Source organism: Eublepharis macularius, chromosome 3 (assembly GCF_028583425.1).
Source record: "Eublepharis macularius isolate TG4126 chromosome 3, MPM_Emac_v1.0, whole genome shotgun sequence".
NCBI classification, from domain to species: domain Eukaryota; kingdom Metazoa; phylum Chordata; class Lepidosauria; order Squamata; family Eublepharidae; genus Eublepharis; species Eublepharis macularius.
Window position 1 is genome coordinate 70,877,423 of NC_072792.1, and position 25,042 is coordinate 70,902,464.

At 40.7% G+C, this 25,042-nt stretch overlaps 1 protein-coding gene across 3 annotated transcripts in view; it reads right to left on the reverse strand.

The window, feature by feature from the left end:
- The window catches only part of SH3KBP1 (SH3 domain containing kinase binding protein 1), a 188,121-nt gene that overhangs the window by 153,348 nt on the left and 9,731 nt on the right, over window positions 1-25,042 (reverse strand). For 2 of the 3 annotated variants that reach the window (XM_054973613.1, XM_054973612.1), the window contains exon 2: window positions 6,124-6,281. In XM_054973613.1, coding sequence (XP_054829588.1) covers window positions 6,124-6,281 — 158 coding nt within the window. Of the gene's footprint in view, window positions 1-6,123; window positions 6,282-25,042 lie in introns of those variants that run through there. The other variant, XM_054973614.1, reaches the window with a different exon arrangement.

A 25,042-nucleotide genomic window follows, 5' to 3' on the forward strand; every position in this document is an offset into this window, starting at 1 on the left:
ATCTGAAATAAAGCCCTTCAAAATGTACAGAAAAATGCATTCAGGCAAGATTCCAACCTGACTAAAAGCTAAAACCACAAGTCCCAAAGAAATGCATATTTATCTTTAACTAAGTAAGCCAAAAATAGACTGAATCAGAAGGCAAGCATCTGCCTCTTTCTTTCCCACATCCCTGTTTCCCAAGAGAATGACATATGTCAGTTATAAACTTAAATTGCTCTTTAATATTTTGTATCGTATAGTCATAAAATGTTAGAAGGTAACTGCAGAATCACAAGAACAAAAGAATCACACAGAAGCAGAAAAGTGAAGGACCATACTTTCAGCATTCTGCTTTACGACATTCTAAACTGTTTCTGATGCATTACTAAAAGATAATAGAGAATCCTTCAAATGAATTTAATGTAAAAAAGGGGCAGAACTGAGTACATCAAATCTGCACTGCTTTCCAACTAATCTTGTCATAGTCACTGTGAATTTTTTTCTGAAAGTTTTATAAATGCTTATTTCTTTACAATAAATTTTCCAAGAAATGCCCACCTTATAAATTGCTTTCATTATCATTTTGAACATGCTGACATCAAAAGAAAAACAGTAGTGGCGCTACACACTGAAAACCAAGACAGGGGACCAGTTGGCTAGATACGGATCTTCTGCTCCCCATCAGGGTTTTCAATGCCTCTCTTCACATCTTCCTTCCTACTGAAAAGACATTCACAAAAAATTGGGGAGTTCATATGCAACAGAGACTCTAAAGCAATGCAAACAGCAGCCACTGGATGTGGGGGAAAAAACAGACAAGTCTTTATGTGTACTGGAAACACATGAGACCCACTGAATTGACAATGTTGGCTCTTGGGTTCCTATGCCAGCAATACTACAAGTGTGGGATGGCTAAAACCTAAGAGTTGGAAACGGTGAGGACCAGGGTGGATTTGATTTAAATCAAACTGATTTAAATCACTAGTCATTAAGGCTTGATTTAAATCATAGTTTTCTACATAAAGACTAATTCTTGCTGGTATAACTTTAATATGCAAGTAGATGCCTGCCTTACTGATAGGTAAAGGAACTTCATTAAAGTATTCCCAAACTGGGTCTCTTTTACGGCCTGCTGCCATTATACGTTTTTTCCTCCAAGGAAAGAATGTGATAAACCTCGGGTCATACACACAAAAGATCCAAAGACTTGTGCAGTATTGTGCTCAAAAAGTTTCACTTTCATTTTGTACTGCTTGCCCCTCCCTCCTCACACTTAGTTTCTTCTTGTGCAGATCTATTCCACTCCAAACAATCAGAAAAATATTGTTTCTATTCACTGAACTTCTTGAAACTTAGCACTGGAGGGGTTGATTCTATCTTCATAGGTTTGTAGAACAATAGGATTAAGGTCTTTTTCTCAGCTCTGTTCATGTTATAACATTTTTGCTGAGAAGAAGAGGCATGTGATCTCTGCTGAGCTGACACAAATTCAGTTTTGAGAACTGCAAAACCAAGCATCTGTGATAATATCTTGTAGGCAGAGAAACTGCCCAATAATCTTACAAAAACCTCTGGAAGAGCATGACATTGTGAACGGATTAATGGAATTTATTTACCAAAAAAATTAAACATATACAGCCTTATTCTACATAATTAAAAACTAATCTTTATTTCATGATGGAATAACCTTTGGATGGTAATATATTTTCCTCAAAAAGCATTATTTAAAAAAATCCGATTTAAATAAAAAAAAATCCGATTTAAATTAAAAAAATCCGATTTAAATTTAAAAAATCCATTTTTTTTGATTTTTTTTAAAAAAATCATTGATTTTTATCCACCCTGGTGAGGACTCAGCTTGCCTTCGCTTTCATATTTCTAGAAACTGTTCCTTATTTGTTTATTTCAGAAAGACACTAAAGAAAATATGTACATAACTACATTTTTTTTAATTTTAATACTTTACTAGGATGGCATATTACAATAAAGTAAAGTATATATAATACCTCATTTTCTTACGGTCTCACAATGGGTTGTATACAGACTAAACTAGCAATTTCTGTTAATCTCCACTAATTCTACCCCACTGGAGCACCATTTCAGGTGATCAGTGGAGTGCAGTGGGAGAGGGAAGCAAGGAAGTTCCATTCTGCCATTTAAAAATTTAGTTTGAATCCAACCAAACATGTTCCTTATTTTGGAGTTCATCAAATGGTGACCCTAATCTGGATCATCATCTCTTCATAGTCACAGGCTAATATTCAGCATTATTTTCTTACTCCAAGAAGTGCACCAAATAGAACACACTGAGATATTTTGTTTTATGGTTGTAGAAAGGAAAGGACAATCACAATTTAATTCACAGCAGTTTACTATTTATACCCAGCCAAAATCCTAGAGAGATCTGGATGACTACATTTCCAGCCCTCAAAAGTCTTAAAAGATCAAATTAGAAGAGCTGTTCGTAATATATTTTACATACATACTACGTATGTCAAGCAGAGGCACTTACTCTCATGGGGTACGTTTACTATTAAAGAAATGCCATGTCCTATTTTTAAAAAATCAAGTACCAAGTTTGCCACACTGGTGTCTAGACCAAGCACATTATAATATAATATATAAGCCAACCCAGTGTTAAAAGTCTGTACCCAAGTGTGGTAGTAAATATGTAACCTGAAAATACCACCAATCATTAAAGTCTTTAATTTGATATGCACTTCATAAATCCCTCAATTTATGCTGGCATACACACCTTTTACACAAACAGAAAAACTGTATAAAAGGCTGAAACTTTCTTGCTGTTCATACTCTCGGCCAATGCAAACATCTAATCAACATTTAGTAAACAGCAAACACTGCTGCTTTGGCATGGGCCAGCCCACATAACCTTCGGTTACATCATATATCTACTTTTTTATGTAGATTGTATAATTGAACCTAATTGGTTGGTTTAAATTAGAAACTTTCATTCTGATTTGACATATTAAAATTCCCTAGAATCAGGAAGCTGCCCTAACTTTTGGTACTAACAGAAAGACTTACAGCACTAGAACTTTATGTAGGCACACCTGCAAGCAGCTTGCCAGTATTATGCACAAACCACCGGAAAACATCTGTCATTTTGCAACGTTCTCAGTCATTTCAATGAGACTTGCACAGGAGATGCACCTGGTGAGACTGTTCATCAGTTCTGCAATTCATTTGGAGAAGAGAAGACATCTAAAGAGACCACTGATGCAGGCTCTTTCAAGTGGTGTATATGTGCCAGCAATCTACAAGCATATCATAGATGTAGTTACCTTTGAAAATGGAGGCAGCAAGCACTGGTTTACCACCAGTTTCCTGCTTATGTATTTCTCCATATGCTACCCTCAAAATGTTACTGTTTCAGCTGCTGCACATTCGAAAACAATGGCTATTCTAGTATAAAAACTGCATTCTTAAATGAGTTTCTTTGGAGTATGCTACTTTGTTTCCTCATGACATACAGCACAGAGTACACACCACCACATACTATTAATACCCTGGATGGCTAGAGTGTACACGTTCTAACATTTTTCTTTGCTTAACCTTTCTATCTGATCAAGTTCGGTTTTGTACAAATGTAAACTGGATGGTTGAAGCAGAGTCGGCTGAGATTGAATCCCTTGAAGATGGAGGTCCTCCTGCATGTGGGTCTAGGGTCCATGGGCGCAGGACTCCGGCTCCCTGCTCTCGACGGAGTGCCACTTACGCCGGTGTCGAGAGTGAGGAACCTGGGGGTGGTCCTGGATGCTTTCTTGTCTATGGAGGCACAGGTTGCAGCAGTTGTTAGATCCTCTTTCTTCTATCTAAGACAGGCTCGACAACTTGTCCCCTACCTATCGACCCATGACCTTACAAAGTGATCCAGGCAATGGACACCTCCAGATTAGACTACTGCAACTCACTCTATGCAGGGCTTCCCTTGGGCTTGATCCGGAAACTGCAGCTGGTTCAGAATGCAGCTGCGCAGGTGGTTGCCAGAGCACCAATCATGGCTCATATAACACCTATCCTCCATCAGCTGCACTGGTTACCGGTTGAGTACCGGGTCCGGTTCAAGGTTTTAGTCTTGACCTATAAAGCCCTATGCGGACTGAGCCCAGCATACCTTCGGGACCACCTCTCCCCATATGTTCCCTGGAGGTCGCTTCAATCAGCCACTAAGAACTTGCTGATGGTCCCTGGCCCCAGGGAGGCCCACCTGGCCTCTACCAGAGCCAGGGCCTTCTCAGTTCTGGCTCCAACCTGGTGGAACTCTCTGTCTGAGGAAACTAGGGCCTGGCAGGATTTGTTATCTTTCCGCCGGGCTTGCAAGACGGAGATGTTCCACCAGGCATTTGATGGGGGCTAGGCTGTCCTCTCGCCAGCCATGCCACTGAAGACCTTCCACCACCCATGCAGGACAATGCTGTATTTTAATATTTTATACCCGCCAATTTTAATTGTTTTGATATGATGTTTTAATGTTTTTATAATGTTTTTACTGTTTTAAGCTGTTGTTAAACCGCCCTGAGCCCGTCTGACGGGGAGGGCGGTCTAGAAATGTGATTAAATAAATAAATAAATAAATAATCTTGTTTTTACCCTTTTGTCTATACATTCCAGGATTTTTATTTGCCATACATTGCAAGGCTTTTATTTGCCATGCTGGTTCTGTGAAACAGAATCTGTAGCTTTTCATGTTATTTTTAAGCATTACTTTCTGAGGTAGTGTGAGCAGTCAGCCCGGCCTCCGCCATTTTAATAGCAATTTTCATATGACTGCTCATGATATTAAAAGTATACAGGCCTCTGGAGTTTAAAATGGCTGCAGCACTGCCAACCAGAGAGCCCCTGTCGTTGCCAGATCCTGCCCTGGGGAACCAGGTGTGTAAGGAATGCCACATTGGAATGCAGAGGTACTGTGATGCAACTGGCCTCGCTGTCCACCCAAGCTCCGGAAGGCCCAGAGCAATAAAGGTCTCGCTGAGTCACCCCCACTTAGCACATTCCTGTCCCTCCTCCCGTGATGAGATCCCTGCCCTTGATCAAGGAGTTAATCAAGTAGCATTCATAAGTATACACAGCCGTTCCTGGGATATTTTACTCTCCACCTAAAAACACTTAACATAGCTCCAGTATTTCATCAGAAAAACTGTCCCTTTTGTGCAGTGCTGGGACGAGTTTTGCATTTGCTTTCACACGCCCTGGCCAAAAGCATGTAATGCAATCAAGCCTGTTGTCCAACCCAGGAACCGACCATTAGACTCTTTGTCCTGACTGCCAGGAGGACTCTCCTCCACCTCAGGGCATATTTTACCTATAAAGGTTGAGCCCCAACCCCATTCAAACCGTGCAAGCTTCCTGGCTTCTCCCTTAGAGTCACCCCCCTAAGTCTCTCTTCGTTCATGCTTGCTCACTTTCCTGGATCCACAAGCGCTGTTCCATATCTCTCTCTGGGCTGAAGATGCGGGACGTTTGAAGCTTCTCTCTGGACCCCTTCTCCAGGAAAGGTAGATATAATTACTCCCTCTTGCTCTATTCCCACGCTTCTAGCTATATTTCCTAGGACTCTGTGTGTGTGTGTGTGTGTGTGTGTGTGTGTGTGTGTGTCGCTTGGCTTATTGGGATTGGGACCTGGTATACAAAGGTGTTAGATTCCAGTTACCGCCTCTCATATAGCCGTCTTCCTTGCCAGCTAATTTCCCCCCATAAATCATATTTAATGCAAGGAGACCATTTCAGGTAACAGTAGAACATCTAGGAATCCAAGAATCATTAATATGATTTACTTTATGAATATCACAATGTAGAGTTAAATCTAACATAAGGAATATTTTTCCCCAGGTGTTAACTTTGACCAAACTATTTTGATTACAAACAAGAATGGAAATTCCAACAGAGAAAGTTAGGAAAGAGAGACATAGCCTATACAGCAGTACGTCAGGAACAAATTCTTTGTTACATGCCAGTGCACATAACACCATTTCCATGGAGTTTAGTTGTTGTTTTTTACCCATAACAGAGAAACAGCAGGCATATTTTGGAAGTACAGATCACTAAGATGGCAAACCTGCATCTTACCAAGACAAGACAGCAAGCACAAGACAGTAACAGTTTTCACTTTGTACTCACTCTTACAAAGTTGTCAGGGAACAAACCTCTTCTGCCTTTGAGCTGTCCTTCCCACCAGCCTCCATCCTCTTTTCGGATATTGGTGATTATGTCACCAACTGCGATCGTCAGCTCATCCTCATGCTGAGCTTTGTAGTCAAACTCCACTATCGCCTCCACTGAAAGAAGAGCACATAAAAGACACTGACTGTCAGAGAATTTAGATAAATAAAAATAAACTTGATGCAAGACCATTAGTGATACTTAATAAACAAACCTCAAAATCATAGCATATTAAGTTAATGGTGTAGAATGCTAATGGTGTAGCTGCTACAATAGGTTTTTTGGTGTAGCTCCTACAACAGTTGTCGCTGACTCTCCTTTCTATTTTTGTTTTCTGTTTAAGTTGTATATGTATGTTTAAATCTTGTTGCAATGCCCCTCCGCTCAGCATATGTCTCATCATCATGCTTTTATTTATGTAGAACTGTTTTTCCTGTCAATATCTTCAGTCCATTTTTCTTTCTGTAGTCATTGTATTCCGCTACTACAGAATAGAATAACAAAGTAAGTAATAGTTATTTTGGGTATTTCAAAATCTGACCATGAGTGGTAAATTGAATGTTAAGACTGAATACACACTCTGCAAGTAGCAAGACAGTATGTGAAGAGCATTACTAGAATGTTGTTTAGAGTGACATTTTCCCCACAGGTGCAACTCTTGGTTGTGTCACCTCTGACATATACATCTTGGTAAATAACCATCCCAGTTCTGCTGCAAAAGTCTGGCTGCCAGAATCCCACACAGCTGTATTTAGAAATACCAGACACTTTCATAGGAGAATCATCCCCAGGACATATTCTTTCACATAAGAGGTTGAAAGAGCAAGTAAAGAAATACCAGTGTGCAGTAGCTTTCAATGCAGATATCTATCTGTGCCATGTACGATCTGTGCTAGTGCTACAGTTGTCAGGGAAACGAGCAACTAAGACATTCAGAGAAATGCAGTTATTAAGATAAAATATTATACTTGTAATGGTTACATCCATAGGAAAAGAACATCCATGGGACATTCACCGGAATAAAGCCTACATTCTATAGCAGCTGATGTTACCTCTGTATATGGAGAAAGGGGTCACCAGCCCTAGCAGCATCTTAAGGAAAGTTGCAATTTTGGCCCATTTCATGGCCTAAACGGCTGGGACCTGGTCGGTGCCAGGCAGCAAGGCTTCCCCCACCCAGCACTAACCTGATCTGGATGGTTTGGGCCCCGATCCGGGCCGCAACAGGCCCAAAATGGCCAAAAATAGCCATTTTGGGCCCGTTTTGGCCTGGATTGGGGCCTAAATGGCTGAGATTGGGACAATGCTGGGCAGGGGGGATGGCACCGACCCGATCCAGGCCACTTTGGCCCTGATCTGGTCTGTTTTGGCCCCAATTGAGGCCTAAAAAGCCCAATTTTTTTCAGCCAGGTGGGCGGGGCCTGACTGTTGGGGGAACTACCGGAACAGCGTTCCGGTGCATTCCCCCTCCAAATGAGCCCTGCACATCCCTAATATATAAAGGGGAATATGGGTATTTTCCCACAGATTCCTTTTGGATGTTTTCTAACACAATGTAATATTGGTATCATGCCACCAGGTGACACTATAGTTTAACACAATGACGGAATGCTAGCGTTAAGCCCTTTTTCAAAATCTGATTTATCCTCCGGAGCAACCACTTTTTCCATGATTACCTATGGTAGGGTAGGGGGAAAGATTCCAGTTTTCTAGGCTGAAACAACGTATTTCATGAAAACAACCAACCACAGGAGAAACCTCAGCCATATGATCGGTCTTTCTCAGGAAAAGGACTACAGTAGGAGGGGGGAAATCATATGCATGAATTTCATTACAAATGATCAAAGGCCTTCACATAACATCCAGATAAAAGAAAAATCCATATGGATCTCTGAGGCTCACCCATATTTACAATGAAGTAGACATTTCATTTCTAAAGAATTCTCCAAGCAACTTGTGCGTGGTAAAATGAGCAAGGCAAAAATTAACACACCGGGGTTCTGATAACAGTGAAACAGAAGTATTTCAATTTTATCCCTGCAACCACTGATGTATTACACTTGGGGGGGGGGGGGGTTATATTTTATTGAAACTGTGTAACACACAAAACTTTACAAAACACATAAAGACAGAATTAGTAACAGATAATGAAGCAAACAACAACTTATTAAAATACAAGAAGTTATAACTAATTAATTACAGCTTATAAGGAGAGTATTCTTACAATATCTAACATAATGATAACTCACATATTTGCATACTTATGAAAGAGTTTTAGGCCAGGTAAAGAACCGTTACTTTCAAGATATTCAAAGAATGGAAACCATTTCTCTCTAAAATTTGTAGTTTTTGGAAAGTGTTCTACTTGATAAATTTTATCATATAATTTTTCTGAGATAAAGTGATCCCAAAATTTTTGTGTACCAGATGTCAATTGTCGGGCTGGATTTCGATTTCCATTGAGTAGCTATCGCACTCTTAGCAGCTACTAGTAAAGTTGCTATCAAGTCTTTCCTTAACTTGGGTATATGGGCTTGGTATGTGTCCCATTGGTCTAAGAGAAGAACTTCTGGAGACAGTGGAACTTCGTATCCTGTTATTTGTCAAATTTCTTTTAGGACCTCTTTCCAAAACAATTCTATGTATTGGCATCTCCACCAGCAATAAGCAACATTCTCTTCCTCTCCAAAGTTTGGTGAAGTTGAGGACGAGATCTGGGATAATTCGGGGGGGGGGGTTATGTACCTTCTGTTGATTATTTTAAACATTTGTAATTTAGTAACAATTGACTTTGAGGTGTAGATGTTGGATGACCAGATTCGTCTCCACTTTTCTGTAGACAGCTCAATTTGACAATCTTGATACCACTGAGCTTGGTATTTCCATGTATTATATTTGCTGATGTGCCAAGGAAGAAACAAAGTAGACATGAGCAAAATATAAGACTTTTTTTTCTTTACTGATAAAATTATGTATATTTCTATTAAGATGATTTTTTTGGTTTAATATCTTGGACAAAAGGATTTGGGACATATGTTTACTTAAGTTCACTGAGGAAGATTCTTGTCTGTTTTCTCCATGCTGTAAGTGCTTTAGGTTTGCAAGTTACAAAGGCTCTCCCACACCACAAAACTAGTAGGAACTGAGATAGTAGTTGAGTTCGTTTTTCATCTTCACACATGTACTTAGAGCAAGGTGTGTCCAGAGGTACAAAGAGAATGGCTGTTGACTGGAGGGTCATAGCCTAAAGCTGTGAGGAAGATCAGCTAGTATAGAAAGAGAAAGAGAGAAGAATTCACAAGCCTTTTCCTCTTCTGTCTGTTTCTGTTGTGCATTTTTGCATTATAAGCCATAGGGTGGGGGAGAAGGAGAAAAAATACTAATTTGATATATTGTTATCTTGGATCCACTTGGTTTCAAGCATTTGGACAGTTTATTAGGCTACATATAAACAGTAAGGGCCATTTGGTGCATTGAAGAGAGGATTCTTATAGGACTGTCTAGGTCATCACTTCTCAGGAGAAACTTTGGGCTGTTGATGTTAAGAATACTATTCGAGAATTAGGTTTTCGTGCATTGTTTGCTTTGGTGAGAAATTGTGTAAAATTAATTGACTATCAAATCTCTGCTCTAAGAGCACGTTGTGTCTGTTTATCTCAATTCTTTGACATTCCTCCCCAAGATCTCTTCCTTCTCATACCTATCTGTTGACTACCTCGGGTCTTTTAAGAGATTTTGCCTTGGCCAGACTAAATGTCCATTCTTCAGCAGTCATGCAGGGTATGTTTTTGGGTTTATCTTTTTCAGAATGAATTTGTACCCATTCTTCAGGTAAGATTGATACTAGCACGCACATTCTTTTGGGGTACCCTTTTGTATGTTGCTCTCAGGAGATATTATAGTTTACCATGCTTGCCAGTTTGTTCTGATTCACATCCCTATGAGATAATTACATCTTCACCTGCTGATAAAGATCTAAAAAAGTTCCTAGCAGTTGTAATTGTTTTTTACTTCTTTTGTCTGAAAATGAAATCCTGCCCTCAAGCCATAGTTGACTTATGGCTACCCCTGGTGGGGATTTCATGGCAAGAGACTAACAGAGGTGGTTGGCCACTCCCTACCTCTGGTCTCCGTTTCCCATCCAATTACTAATCAAGGCCAATCCTGCTTAGCTCCCCAGGGCTATCCAGATCAGGGCATATTCCTTTTGTCTACTAGGTAATAAATGATAATAACTATATACTGCTCAAGATCTTTGTATCATAGAGCTTTTATCAGAAGAAACGGAAAGAGCCAGTTTAGTGTAATGATTAAGAGCGGCGGGACTCTAATTTGGATAACCAGGTTTGATTACCCGTTCCTCCACCTGAAGCCAGCGATGTGACGTTGGGTCAGTCACAGCTCTTTCAGAGCTCTCTCAGCTCCACCCACCTCACAGGGTGATTGTTGTGGGGATAATAATAACACACTTTGTAAACCACTTTGAGCGGGCTTTAAGTTGTCCTGAAGGGTGGTATATAAATTTAATGTTGTTCTTGTTGTTGTTGTTGTTCTTCCTCTTCAAGGTAATCTGGGATCCATCTCAAACCTTGAAACCTGCAAGTAATCATGACTTGTAGGTATGGCCCAAGACTTGTTATGGTTATGTTAGATAGATTGTAAGATTGTTAGATTTTATAAAATTATAAGCCACTTTCAGGAGGCCTCTGAAGAGGCAGCAGAAAAATATGCTAAACAAACAAAATAAACATTTCTAAGTAGAGTTTCCAACTCTGGGGGGTTGGGATATTCCTGGAGATGTGGGGTGGAGCCTGGGGAGAGCATGGTTGGGAAAGGGGCCTGAGCAGGATAGAATGCCATACAGTTGACCCTCCAAAGCAGCCACGATCATTTTGACTTGTACTGTGCAATCTGCCTTGAGTCTCAAGGAGAAAAGACGGACTACCAATATAATCAGTCTCCTAATTCGTTGGGTGAAATTAGCTTAAATGAGACAAAGCAAGAGGGGGTAACTGGGACTCTCCACCAATATTTACAGGGATTGTTCCCTAAAAAGAACTCTTGAAATAGTTCCCTAAAAAGAACTCTCGAAATAAACCAGCCAGATGTTCAGCCAGAAAGGTTTTTATTAAAAGATGGAAAGAAAGATTAATATGCAATCACACACAGAACTCATACGAGGCTAACTAAGAGGAAATCAGGGAGAAAGCAGCTGTGGGGAAGGCTATAATTACCAGTCTAAAAGGTCGAGGTCCTCAGAGGCAGCAGCAAAATGAACAGTGTTTCACACAGAGAAGAGCAGGTCCAAATAGATTTGGGGGTGTATGTACAGCTCCCAGTACACGTACACACACTGGTGACTAGGGATTCTAGATATGGGGTAAAATGCTCCCTGGGGGTAAGCTGACATTTTTGTATCCACAATATCTTGATGGGTTTTCCGGAGATGAATAATGGGTGTAAATGGTGCATGATGACCCTGTGAGTACCAGATGGGAAAAACTACCAGGTTTGGTGAACAGTGTTAAGTGTTGCTTAATTAGGGTAAATGGGTGAGGGAAAGTGAGGCTGGGTGTGGATGAGATCAGTCGAGCGTTTCTTGGAAGACCCATTGTTCTAAATTATGTGTCTCTCCAGAGCATGGAGGGGGCCTTTAGTCAGTCAGCTGCTCTGAATTCCATTCTAAAATATTTTCCAGGCTCTTACTTGGCTAACATCCATTTTGTTTCATTTTAGGCCAGGCAGTGTATGATATTTGAGTGAGGGTGTTTATCCTTTTATATCTATAAACTTCCCCTCAGTGATAGGACAGGTCTGACTGCTAAAACGGCGGCTTTGCTCAAGGGCTTTCTGCAGATACCACCCTGCAGTTGGGCAAAATCAACATCTGCCCATAAATATGCTGTCTCTGTAGTAATCCCCATCTTGTGGAATGGCTTGCCTGAGGAGGTCAGGAAAGCCCCCACTCTCCTGGCTTTCTGCAAACTATGCAAAACTGAATTATTCAGGAGGGCTTTCTACTCAGATTATAGGGCTGGGCCATAAGAAAAAGCCCAAAGAGATACCTTGATACTAGATTATTATGTATTGAAGATATGCTCCTACTAGGCAGTTCAATGTTGATAAAGATGGCATGTTAATTACTTACACTTTAATTCAGAAAGGTTTCATCTATGTGTTTGGCTTTATGCTAGTTCTCGAATTTGTGACAACCGTACCCATCTGTTTTCACTGAATGCCCTAACTGTTGATTATATTATAGTTTTGTTCTGTGAATGTCCTAGCAATTGATTATACTATATTCACTTGGAAGTATGTAATCCAGTGAGACAGGCAGATTATAAATATACAACAACAATAGTAATAAATGGATGAAGATGGGAAACAGTAGAGGGAGACAGTTCAGCATGGGCCTCTCCTCTACAGCTTCAGTGCTTAAAAATAATGTACTGTGTACTTCATCTTGCAATAGCTCCCTAGGATCTCAAGTCTCTCAAAGCCCTTTTAAACTGAGATAATTTAACTTTGGGTGCCAGACACAGAATCTGAGACCTTCTGCAGTCAGTGCAGGTTCTTTATTCCTGAACAGCAGGTCCTCCCTTTATCTCTCCGTCTCCCCTCTTTTTCCTTCCAAACACACAAATCTCTAAAACTCAGGCCTGCCACCATAGTGTGCAGTTAGACCCAAACAGTTACTTTTATGGTAAATTAAGTCTCCCTATTCAACTATTTATGCATTAAGGTCCAAGCCACATGCTGAGGGGAGGAGAGAGAAAACCTGTCAAAGTTTATGATAAATCCTGTTTCAGTACTGGACCTTTAACTACAGAGAATTGCCATCTTTTGCTAGCCACTATTTTCAGTACATTTAGAAAGGATTAGAAAAAATACATCCTTATAAAACTAGATGTCCTGACTTCTCATCCCCTTGTATAATTTCCTGGAATTTGCTTGAAAAGTAATTAACCACAAGAATTATGTTTTGAAACATTACATATTGCACTCATATGCTTGCTTTTCTAAGCATAAAAATCTGTGCCCAGTGCATCTATTTAAAAGGCTGTAAAACTTTTAAAACTAAGAATATGAACAAATAACCAATGCTTGTTGGGAGTGTTAGAAAAGCTAAAGCTCAGTATGAGCTTAGGCTAGCAAGAGATGCTAAAAACAAGAAAAAAAGGGTTCTTTGCTTATGTTCAAAGTAAGAAAAAGTGCAAGGACATGGTAGGCTCATTGCAGGGACAAGAAAGTGAAATTGTAACAAATGATAAAGAGAGGGCAGAACTGCTCAATTCCTACTTTTCCTCAGTCTTCTACTGTGAGGAAAATGGTGCTCAACATGGCAAAATCAGAACACATGATGAGGGAAGGGAGTTGCAGCCTAGGATTGGCATAGGGGTAGTACATAAACACCTAGTTTCTTTTATGAAACTAAGTCCTCAGGGCCAGATGAATTGCATCCAAGGGTACTAAAAGAAGTCGCGGATGTAACATTTAAACCTCTGTCCATTATTTTTGAGAATTCTTGGAGAAAAGGTGAGGTGCCGGAAGACTGGAAGCAGGCAGATGTTGTCCCCATCTTCAAGAAGGGAGAAAAGGAGGATCTAGGTAACTACTGACCTGTCAGCTTGACATCTATACCTGAACAAATTTTAGAACAAATCAGCACTTAGTCCTTGAGCATTTAGAAAGGATGGCTGTGATTACTAAGAGCCAGCATGGGATTCTCAAGAACAAGTCACGTCAGACTAACATCACTTTTTTTGAGAAACTACCTTGCTGGATCAGGGGAATGCTGTAGAAATAGTTTCTTGATTTCAGTAAGGCTTTTGATAAGGTTCCACATAATATCCTTGTTTACAAGCTAGTAAAATGTGATTTGGATCCTATTACTATTAGGTAGATCAGTAACTGGTTGACAGATCACACCCAAAAAGTACTTAGTGGTTCCTTTTAGAGAAGAGTGACAAGTGGAGTACCTCAGGGATCAGTCCTGGGACCTGTTTTGGTCAACATTTTTATAAATGATTTGGATGGAATAGAGGGAATGCTTAATAAATTTGCAGATGATACTAAATTGGAAGGGGTAGCAAATATGGTAGAAGACAGTGTCAGGATACAGGATGATCTTGACAGGCTGGAAAAATGGACTAAAATAAATAAAATTAGAGATAAATGTAAAGTTCTGCATTTTTAGGTAGGAAAAATCAAAAGCATAATTATAGGATGGGGAGACTTGGCAGCAGTACATTCAAAAAGAATCTAGGAGTCTTAGTATACCATACACTGAACATGAGTCAGCACTGTGATACAGTAGCTAAAAAGGTAAATGTGATTTTGGGCTGTATCAACAGAAGTATAGCATACAGATCATGCAAAGTGATGATATCACTTTACTCTGCTCTACTTAGACTTCACCTAGAGTATTGTGTTCAGTTTGGGGAACTACAATTTAAGGAGGATATAGACAAGCTGGAATGTGTCCAAAGAGGGCAAGGAAGATGGTGAAGAATCTGTAGACCAAATCCAATGAGGAAAGGTTGAAGGAGCTCAGTATGTTTAACTTGGAGAGAAGACGACTGAGAGGTTATATGATAACTATCTTCAAGTACTTGAAGGGTTGTCATATAGAGGATGGTGTGGAGTTGTTTTCCATTCCCTAGAAGGTCAGACCAGAATCAACAGGTTGAAATTAAATCAAAAGAGTTTTCAGTTAAACATTAGGAAGAGCTTCCTGACAAAGCAGTCCCTCTGTGGAACAGGCTTCCTCGGGGGGTGGTGGGCTCTCTTTTGGAGATTTTTAAGTAGAGACTAGATGGCCATCTGACAGCAAGGCTGATTCTATGAACCTAGGGAGATTATGAGAATGAGGGCAGGAAGGGTTACATCAGTGCTTAGATCTCATGGCCCTTTCTTACACGCCCAGGATAATGTTGATCACCACTTAGGGGCCAGGAAGCAATTTTATCCAGGCAATGCAGTTTGGCCTGGAATCCTGGAGGTTTTTTACCCTCTTTTGACCAAGGTGCAGGGGTCACTGGGGGTGTACAGTGAGGTAGTTGTGAATTTCCTGCATTGTGCAGAGGGTTGGACTAGATGACCCTGAAGTCCCAACTCAATGGTTCTACGATCCAGAGACATGCATTGTGTTAAGTCTTTAAAATCGTCCTACAAATTTCACAGCAGGTTCAACACCTTCCGTATTCACAAGAACAGTTAACAAACTATGTGAGATTATGTCCAAATCAGGTTTGACTATTTAACAGATTTCTGAAAATAATGCCATTTTAACTTCCAACTGTGTTACTATGCCACAAAAGGATGCTCTATGGTGCTCTTCACCACTGAAATTCATACTGATGTGTGTGCATGGGAAGAATAGGTACTATCATGTGGACTGATTGTATTCAAGTGACAATTATGAATAAAATGGAACTGGCTTCATAATAAAGAATGAGAAACATATGTGCACTCCAAAACTTTGCTGTTTGCAAGCATAAATGTTGTCAAAAATTTAGAAATGAATGTATATTTTAGGTGTTACGTAAATATGAGAGGCTTTGGTGGGTCAGGTAGCATTGTCTTGATTATAATGTTTCTGTAAACATAACCTCTACTTTACAAGAAAGACCTAATAAGAGGTGGTCTGTACTTTTGATGCCTAAAAATAAAATGACAATATTTAGCATCCAATAAGCCCCTGATCAGAAATCCTACAACATAGACAAGAGGGGAAGAAAAATTATTATGGCATATAAAAAGCTGTAGATCCTTGCTTAAGTGGGATCTACATTTTCTCCCCCCCCCCCCCCCCCGTTAAAACACATGTCATTATGTCTGGGGAACAAGGGTCAAAACCTTTACTCTTGATGTCTGTCATTCCCCAACCATCTGTGAAAGCAAAGACTCTTCCAAGTCACAGAGCACAATCCACACTTTTACATTATGTTCTGCTGCCAAGGGACAGAACTCACTGTCAGCATGAAGCACATAGCAATTACCTGGTTTTATAGTGCTGGAAAGGGAGCAGTTCACTCTTAACATTTCACTGGACTACCATTATGTCTAATGCTCTGAGAAGCATACAACTTGAAGCATTTTGTTTATTTCACTTAGTTCCGTCTGTACTTATTCATTTATTCCCAACCTTATCCCCAATGGAGACCCCCCAAGAGCTTATCATTCTCTTCTCCATATAAACCTGCGATGCAGTTTAGGCTGACCCAAGGTCACCCAGCAAGCTTTCAAGGCAGAGTGGGGATCCGAACCTGAATCTTCCATATCCTACTTCATAACTGTAACCACAAACCACTATACCATGCTGGTTCTAACGATTCCCAACCTACAAACACTTTAGCAATGATTTAATTTACTTTTGCCACTAAAAAAAGTCTCTCAAGAGGTCTTATTTCTTCAAACATGAAATACTAGGTCACATTCTGTCACATTGTCACATTCTGTCAGTGGTCACATTCACGTCTCGTGACCACTGGAAGAATCTCCTTCCGAGTCAGAACTCTTGCAACATACATCTGTTCTTTTGCACTTGTGGTTGTTCCTTTTAAGACACATTCCTACATCTCTCTCAAAAAACAAGTCTTACCACAATCTAAGCATTGTTAAAGGAGGAAGTTACATAAATTCTGTGACAGCATGGTTTGGTTCGGTCTACTAAAGTTCTAGCTGCTATTATGAGTCAGAGTTCATATTATGAGTTTCATGCAAGTAGTATAAAAATCCAAATGCAACTGATCATGAAACACGCTTTAAAGGAATATAATGTTTATATTTTTTATGATATGGATTAGCATTTAGCAGGAAACCTTTTTATAAAAATCTGTTTAGGCCTGACTTGCTGACTGTTCTCAATACTTCCTTTGCAAGAGAAATGCTGGAATTATGGCACATACATAATCAACCTATGACATCATGATGCCTAGAAAAAACTGAAAATGAATTAGTGTTTATTTTACTTGCCTGAATGGAACAAAAAGGAAAGCTCAAATGGTTTCATCCTAAAATACAAAATACCTGTAAGCTTTGGATTTAAAGCTCTCTTCTCCCCACCCCCACTCCCACTCCCACTATCAAATTCAGCAGCCTGAACAGATGTGTCCTTCAGTCTCAGCACAACTGATTTATTAGGGGAAATCTTTAATCTGATATTAAGGACTGATTAAACTACCAGTGAAAATATGCACCCTACTAATTAATTAATTATATAAAAAAACTGGGAATGTTACTACTTCATTTTTATATATTACCTTTAGCAGTATCAACACTAAGCACAAGAGTCAAAAAGAAAAGAAAATATTGGATAGACAACTGGTTGATCTTATAAATTACCAGGGGTTAGATTTAGGTTGGTGAGGAGATGTCCCAATAGTTTATTCCACCTGCTTCAGTACAATTCCTTATGGGTCCACCTTGTGAATTGCTCCCCACCCCCACCCCCCAAGTCAGGAATAAAGAGGCAGACACAAGGCATTTGGGTATTAAATGGCCACTTTTATTAGACAATCAACAAACTGTAAATACAGCAAGGGATCTATCTGTGGTACAGGTCAAGCCCGGCATCCACTCCAGGACTGCCGCCTTGACCTGTCTGGGCCAGCCCCGCTGCCCCGGGTGCAAGCCATCCATGTGCATGGCTGCAACCCGGTCAGCCAGGCAAATGATTCCCCCCTTGAAGTTCCAACCAGTCCGCCATACAGCCTGAGTGAAGGACTTTTACAGGGGGTCCCAGAAGAAGTCTGCCCTCTCAGCTGGTCGCCATGAAGCCCACCAGTGGATCATGACAGACCCCAATGCCCCTAGTGGGGATATGCCAAGGGTGCTCACTGGCCCACTCCCTTTTTCCCAACTCTATCCTGCCACATGACCACTTATTTACAGCACCACCATAACCAGTTAACACAACGCAGTACACAGTGTAAGGTAGGTGAAAAACTCCTCTCCCCAGTAGCCAATGCGGGGACAAACAGCTGGCCCCGACAAAGTGACCGGCTCTCCTGCACTGCACTGGTAAAGGGATGGGAGGGTGGGCCGAGTGTGCAAAGCTAACTGCAGGGCTAAAGGGGGCGCCACCGCTTTGCAGAGGCTTAGCCCTGCCCCCCAAAAGCACATGCTTGGGAAGGAGCAAAGAAGCCGCTTTCTCCTTATGGGGCTGCAAAAGCGGCCCCCATCCTCAGCAGCCTTTGACTGCTGGCTGGGAGGGCCGTATTTTCATTTCAGACTCTGATTGGGTATCTCAAATTTTGTCCCTATGATCCTGAGGTAAAGACCTTCCACACAGATGGTTCCCCTAAAATTAAACAATATTTGATGCTTGGTGGCCAAGCTATCCTTCATACACACATACCATGTGTAGGGACAGACTAAAATAAAAGAACAAGACCACATGGGCCCAGCATGCTTTAAGGTCCATAAAGGAGGGTTCCAGGAAAGCAAACACTGAAGGAATCAGACTGCCCTGCTGCCAGCTCCACAAACAAGATCTATATCCTGCCTTACTAACTTTTTGGAGTCCTTTGAGAAAATGAACAAGCATATACATAAGGGCAACCCAGTAGACATTATATACTATGTATTTGGACTTTCAAAAGGCTTTTGACAAGGTACCTCACCAAACACTCCTGAGGAGGGTTAGCAGTCATGGGGTAGGACAATGAGTCCCCTTATGGAGGACTCTCATTCTACCTTTAATTGGTTAAATTACAGGAAGCAAAGAGTAGAAATAAATAGACAATTCTTGCAATGGAGGGAAGCAGTGAAGTCCCACAATGATCATTATCAGGGCCAGTGCTATTTAATTTTTTCATAAATGATTTGGAACTGGAGGTGAGCAGTGTAGCAGCCAAATCTGCAGATGACACATTTGGGATAGTGAAAACCAAGGCTGACTGTGAAGACCTCAAGGAGGAGCTCCACAAATTGGGTGAGTAGGCAACCATGTGGCAAATTAAGTCACTGTAGGTAAGTGAGATGTCATACATAATGAAACAAAAAAAATCCAGCTTCAAGTATATGCTAATGAGGTCTGAACTTACTGAGATAGAGAAAGAGACCTTGAGTTTGTTGTGGAGAGTTCAATAAAAGTGTCAGTCCAGAGCATCACTGCAGTAAAAAAGGCAAGCTCTATGATGGGGGGATTATTAGGAAAGGATATGAAAACAGCCAATCTTATAATGCCTCTGCATAGCTGCCTCATTTGGAATACTGTGTGCAGTTCTGGTCACCTTATCTCCAAATGGACACTGCAGAGTAGGAAAAAATACAGAATAGGGCAACTAAGATGATTAAGGGTTTGCAGCACATTTCTAAGAGGAAAGGATGGAAAGCCAGGGACTTTTCAATTTAGAAAAGAGACTACTAAGGGAGGGCATGATAGAGGTTCATAAAATTATGCATGGGGTAGAGAGAGTACACAAAGACGACTTTTTCTCTCTCTCCCAAAATGCTAGAACTCAAGGGCATTCAGGACAGACAAAAGGAAGTACTTCCTTACAGAAGAAGTGATTAAGATGTGGAATTCACTGCCAGAGGATGAAGTGGTGGTGATTGGCATAGACAGCTTTAAAGTGGGATTAGACAGATTCATGGAGGATATGTCTATCAATGGCTGCTAGCCATGGCGACTAAAGGGAACCTCCCCATTCAGAGGCAGAAAATCTCTTAATATCAGTGCCAAGAGGCAACTTCAGGGAACGGCTTCAGCCTCTATAACAACAACAACAACAACAACAACCACAACCACAACCACAACCACAACCACAACAACAACAACAACAACAACAACAACAACTGCGCTTATATACCGCTCTTCTAGACAGATTAGTGCCCTAACCAGAGCAGTGAACAAGTCAGTTTATTATTATCCCCACAATACAGCTGGGGAGCTGGGGCTGAGAGGAGTGGCTTACCCAAGGCCACCTACTGAGCTCATGGCAGTAGTGGGATTCAAACAAGCAGAGGGCTGATTCGCAGCCAAACCACTTAACCACTCTGCTACATGTTGCTCGCCCTGAGAAATTGGTTTGCCACTATGTGAGACAGGATGCTGGATTAGATGGAGCACTGGTCTGATCCTGCAGGGCTCTTCTTATATTTGCCTTTGGAGACCCATTGTTCCACAGTACGTAATCCTATCTCCCATGCTATTCAACCTCTATGTAAAGCCGTTAGGATAAAACACTAATAGTTTGGGGATTGGCTGTCAGCAATATGCTGAAGACACCCAGCTCTCTACCTTATCCACATCTCTTGGTAATGAAGATGTCCAGACACTGCCTGTCTGCTGTGGTTAAATGTCTAGAAGTAAACAAACTGAAACTAAACCCTGACAGAGGTACTGCAGGTTGGTAAAGGGGAGATCTAGAAGAATACTGAGCATACCACTTTCAATGGGGTTCAGCTGACCTTTGCAGATTCAGCTAAAAGCCTAAGGGTTATATTGGATCCAACATTACTGCTGGTGTTAATGTAACTGCAAATGTTATTGCAACAGCGAAAATGTTTTCTTCCATCCTAGTTTAGCCTGGAAGATTGTCCCTTATCTTGACTCAGCTGATCTGGCCACCTGGATCCATGCCATGGTAACATTAGGACTAGACCACTATAATGCACTCTACATAGGTCCCCCCTTAAAGTAAACTTGGAGGCTCCAGCTCTTGCAGAATACTGCAGCTTGGTTACTATAGGGAGCTAGGCAGAGCATACATATTACTCCAATTCTGCAGTCATCCCACTGGCAAGGATAACTATACATGATGTAAATAAATTAATTAAATGGAAACAAATTAATATAAAAGACAGCACTTCTGAAGCTAGTGAATACTACTCTTTGGAAACAGTGGAATAAGGACACTAAGGCACTGCTCCTGGAAGACTCCACTGCTTCCTCAGCCAAACCTTCAGCTTCCTTTTCCTCCAGCCTGCTTCTTCTTATCAGTTCTACTATCAAGACACAGGGATTTTTTTTTTGCTGTTCACTTCAGTCTTCTTCAATTCTTTTTGCCACACTGTAACTGACTATTGCCTGATACTACCATCTCTCAAATGCTGGTTTTGGCCTTTTATTCTCTGGCCAGATGTCTTTAGTTAATTCAGGAATGCCATGTCTCAAGCTACCAGCTCACTGGTTCTTAGCTGTAGAACAGGGGTCCCCCAAGCTTTTTGAGACTGCGGGCACCTTTGGAATTTTAAAACAAGATGTTGAGTACCACCCGAAAATAGCTGCCACAGGAAGCAGAGCCAAAAACAAAATTGCTGCTGCAGGATAACGAGCTAAATGGAATACCTTCCTACTTCCACTTCCTGGGAACAAGGAAAACCTAAAGGAGGAATGGAACCACACACTAACTAAGGAAAACCCAGGTGCTTACTAGTCCTCCTGACTTTCCAGTGGAAAATCCTTTCATTTGAACAAGGGCAGCCAATAACAACCCTGCCTTTTAATGGCACCGCCTGCTTTCTAAAATGCTCAGTGGGCAACATGGTACCCACAGTCTCCATGTTGGGAAACCCTCCTGTAGGCCAATAAAAGTGGATAGATGGTCCACTAACTGATCAATTATCTGTGACCCAATTGTATTCCTCTGACCCCTAGGAGGACTACTGTTAATCCCACAGAAACCATTCCCTTGGTTATAGAAACTATAAAGCAGGTCCAGTACTGGCCATGCTGCCGGAGGCCTACACGCTATGCAGCCTTGAAAATCACTTCTGGAAATAGTCACTCAATTTTTACCTCACAATTTTTACCTCATAACACTATCCTTTACACACAGAACCATTATTTACGCATTCTCTATAAATCTGGGAAATCTTACACACCTTTAAAAGGTTGCTTCTTCACAGTAATACACATTATTTTATGTTTGGTTTCAGTTGTTTTAGCTATAGCTCAATGTTATGATAAATACTATTGACACTATCCCCCTGCTGTGATTGTCCCTCCCCTATCTGCATGGTTAATTTTATGTCTTGAGTTCAGAACTACCCAGTCTTATCTATCTAAACGCAATGTACCCAGCATACATCGGCTGGCAGTTTGCCATCATTCAGAGTTACTTTAAACCAGTCTCAACGTAGCTACTGCATGGTAAGGGAGTACAGGCATAGGCAAATTCACTGCAGGTTGTACACAGTTCTAGGCTTCCTAATGAATCCACTAATCTACACTACTACAAAATATAGATAGATATCAAAATTCCCTGTTAATCAGCCTTTGAGAATTCATATTTGATTGAAATTTTCTACTTCCTTCCCTCCCCACACACTAGACAAAAGATACATTAAACACCTCACATAGTCTGCAGTTTCCTTACACATATAACCCACCCTATAAATATTTGCTGCCTTTACAATTCTAGAATTCTGCCTACAATACTGGTGGGTCTGACCTCAATGGTACGGGCTCTCATCAGATCTGGGAAGCTAATCAGGGTTGGTCCTCGTTAATGCCTGGTTAGGAGATCACCAAGGAAGTCCAGGGTCACTATCCAGAGGCAGGTAATGACAAACCACCTCCGTTTGTCTCTTGCCTTGAAAACTCTATGGGGTGACCATAAGTTGACAGCAACTTACACACATACATATTGGTGGGCATTTTAGATTTTTAAATCTATATTACAATCTGCAAAAAAGCACTATACAACTCAGCTTATATTTCATCTTATGAAACAGCAAGGGATGCAATTAGAATCAGAAATATTGTTTTAAATATTTTATAATTTTGATTTTAAATGCTTTTTAATGTTTTTTTTTTTAATGTTCACCACCTTGGGAGTCCTGAATTGAATGGAAATGCCATATACAAAATAAATTGATGACTAAGTCAAAATAAGATACTTAAATTTCATGCAAGTTTACTAAATATGTATGACCTAAATAGTAAAAATGTGAGCCAGAGATATTATTTAATAAGCACTTCTGAAAGCAACAACTCTTTTATCATGGTGCTGTATATCAATAGTGATTCAATATCTATTGGCTGGATAAGCTGGGCTTTTAAAAATTATTTTAAAAATGGTTAACAAAGCAATACTGTGACAGAGGAATCACTGACAGATCTATTCTGTCTCATCAGCGCAGAAAGTTAGTTCATTCTGAGACTACGTAGACACAGCTAAATGAAATCACTACTTCTCAATATAATATCAGTTTGCATTGCTCACAGAGCATCTAAATCAACAGGATAACTTGGTACATATATCTGCTCTATCTTTGATTCTCTGTGTATCAACACCCATTGGGTTATGGGTCTGCCCTTAATTATTTAAATTTGTTTTTGAAAACAGCAACATAATCGTACTGATCATGCCTACTTGTTGTATAGGCACATTTTGTGCTTCTATTCTGTTTTTGCCAGGCTCATTTCAGCAGATTTGAGCAACTGGTTCAACTACTCAATGTCTCCAGTTTAAGCTGAAACAGCCTAATCACATGACATTGTGATATTGATACATGACATTTCACTCAAATCCAAAATATAAGAGATAGAAGAGGCATTTGGGTGTGTATGCAGTTCAAGTGGTTAGACTAGATGGCTGTGACAGACAAGAGAAGGTTCAGTTTCCTGTTCTCCACTGTTAGAGTTGATCAATCACATTCACAAGGAATAGATCCAGAGGAGTTAGCCGTGTTAGTCTGTAGCAGCAAAATCAAAAAGAGTCCAGTAGCACCTCTCCTTGCCTACAGACCTCTCCTTGCCTAGAGACAGCCCCCCCAACCTTAAACAACTTCTCACTTACAATCATGAATCGGCTAGCAGAGTCACCAGCACAGGTACCAGGCCCTGCAACAGACCCAGATACCAGCTCTGCCCTTATATCTACCCAGGGAATACAATTACAGGACCCAATGGCATCAACTACACTGTCTCTGGCTCTTACAGCTGCTCATCCTCCAATGTGATATATGCCCTCATGTGCCAACAATGTCCATCTGCTCTGTACATTGGACAAACCAGCCAACCTCTATGCAAAAGAATAAATGGACACAAATCTGACATTAGAAATGGCAGCGTCCAGAAACCAGTGGGAGAACACTTCAATCTACCAGAACATTCCATCAAAGACTTAAAGGTCACTGTAGTTCAACAGAAACCTTTCAAAAACAAAATCCAATGGGAAGCTGCTGAATTGGAATTCATATGTAAATTTGACTTTGTCAAGCTGGGACTGAATAGGGACTATGAATGGTTATCTCATTATCAGAGGTAACTGATTTCCTCAACAGAAGCAAACTGATCTCCATTATCAGAAGGAGCTGTTTGCATCTCCATATAAGAAGGAGCTGTTTGCATCTACTCCGCCCTCCCCTCTCCTCCTCTATATCCGACCAGTTTCTTTTTGCCCTCCATGCATCTGACGAAGAGAACTGTGATTCTCGAAAGCTTATGCTACAATAAAATTGGTTAGTCTTAAAGGTGCTACTGGACTCTTTTTGATTTTATTCACAAGGAATGAAATTCTGAAATGAAGCAGTCAACCACCAACAGAAGAGACAGACAGTATTGGAAGGAACAAGGTTAGGAGGTATCCAGGACTAGGAAGGAGAATCCACAAGGCACTTTTGATAGGAAAGAATCTGTGTGCTGTTCTCCATTTAAAAAAGTGTAGAAGTGCTAGGTCATCAGATTACTATGGTTAGTTGCTGAGAGATACAAAATTGTACTTCTGAAATATTAAGCACCCTAGATCCAGCATTGTATCATCTCACTGGCAGATTGGGAAGAAATTACAATTCACTTACCACTGACATAAACCTGTTTTATTAGTTGTGTACATCAAGCTTACTGTGTGGTTTCTTCAAGCCTCATAACAGGCCATGTGAATCCCGGGTGGCACCCTGAGTCCAGGCCTTACCATTATTT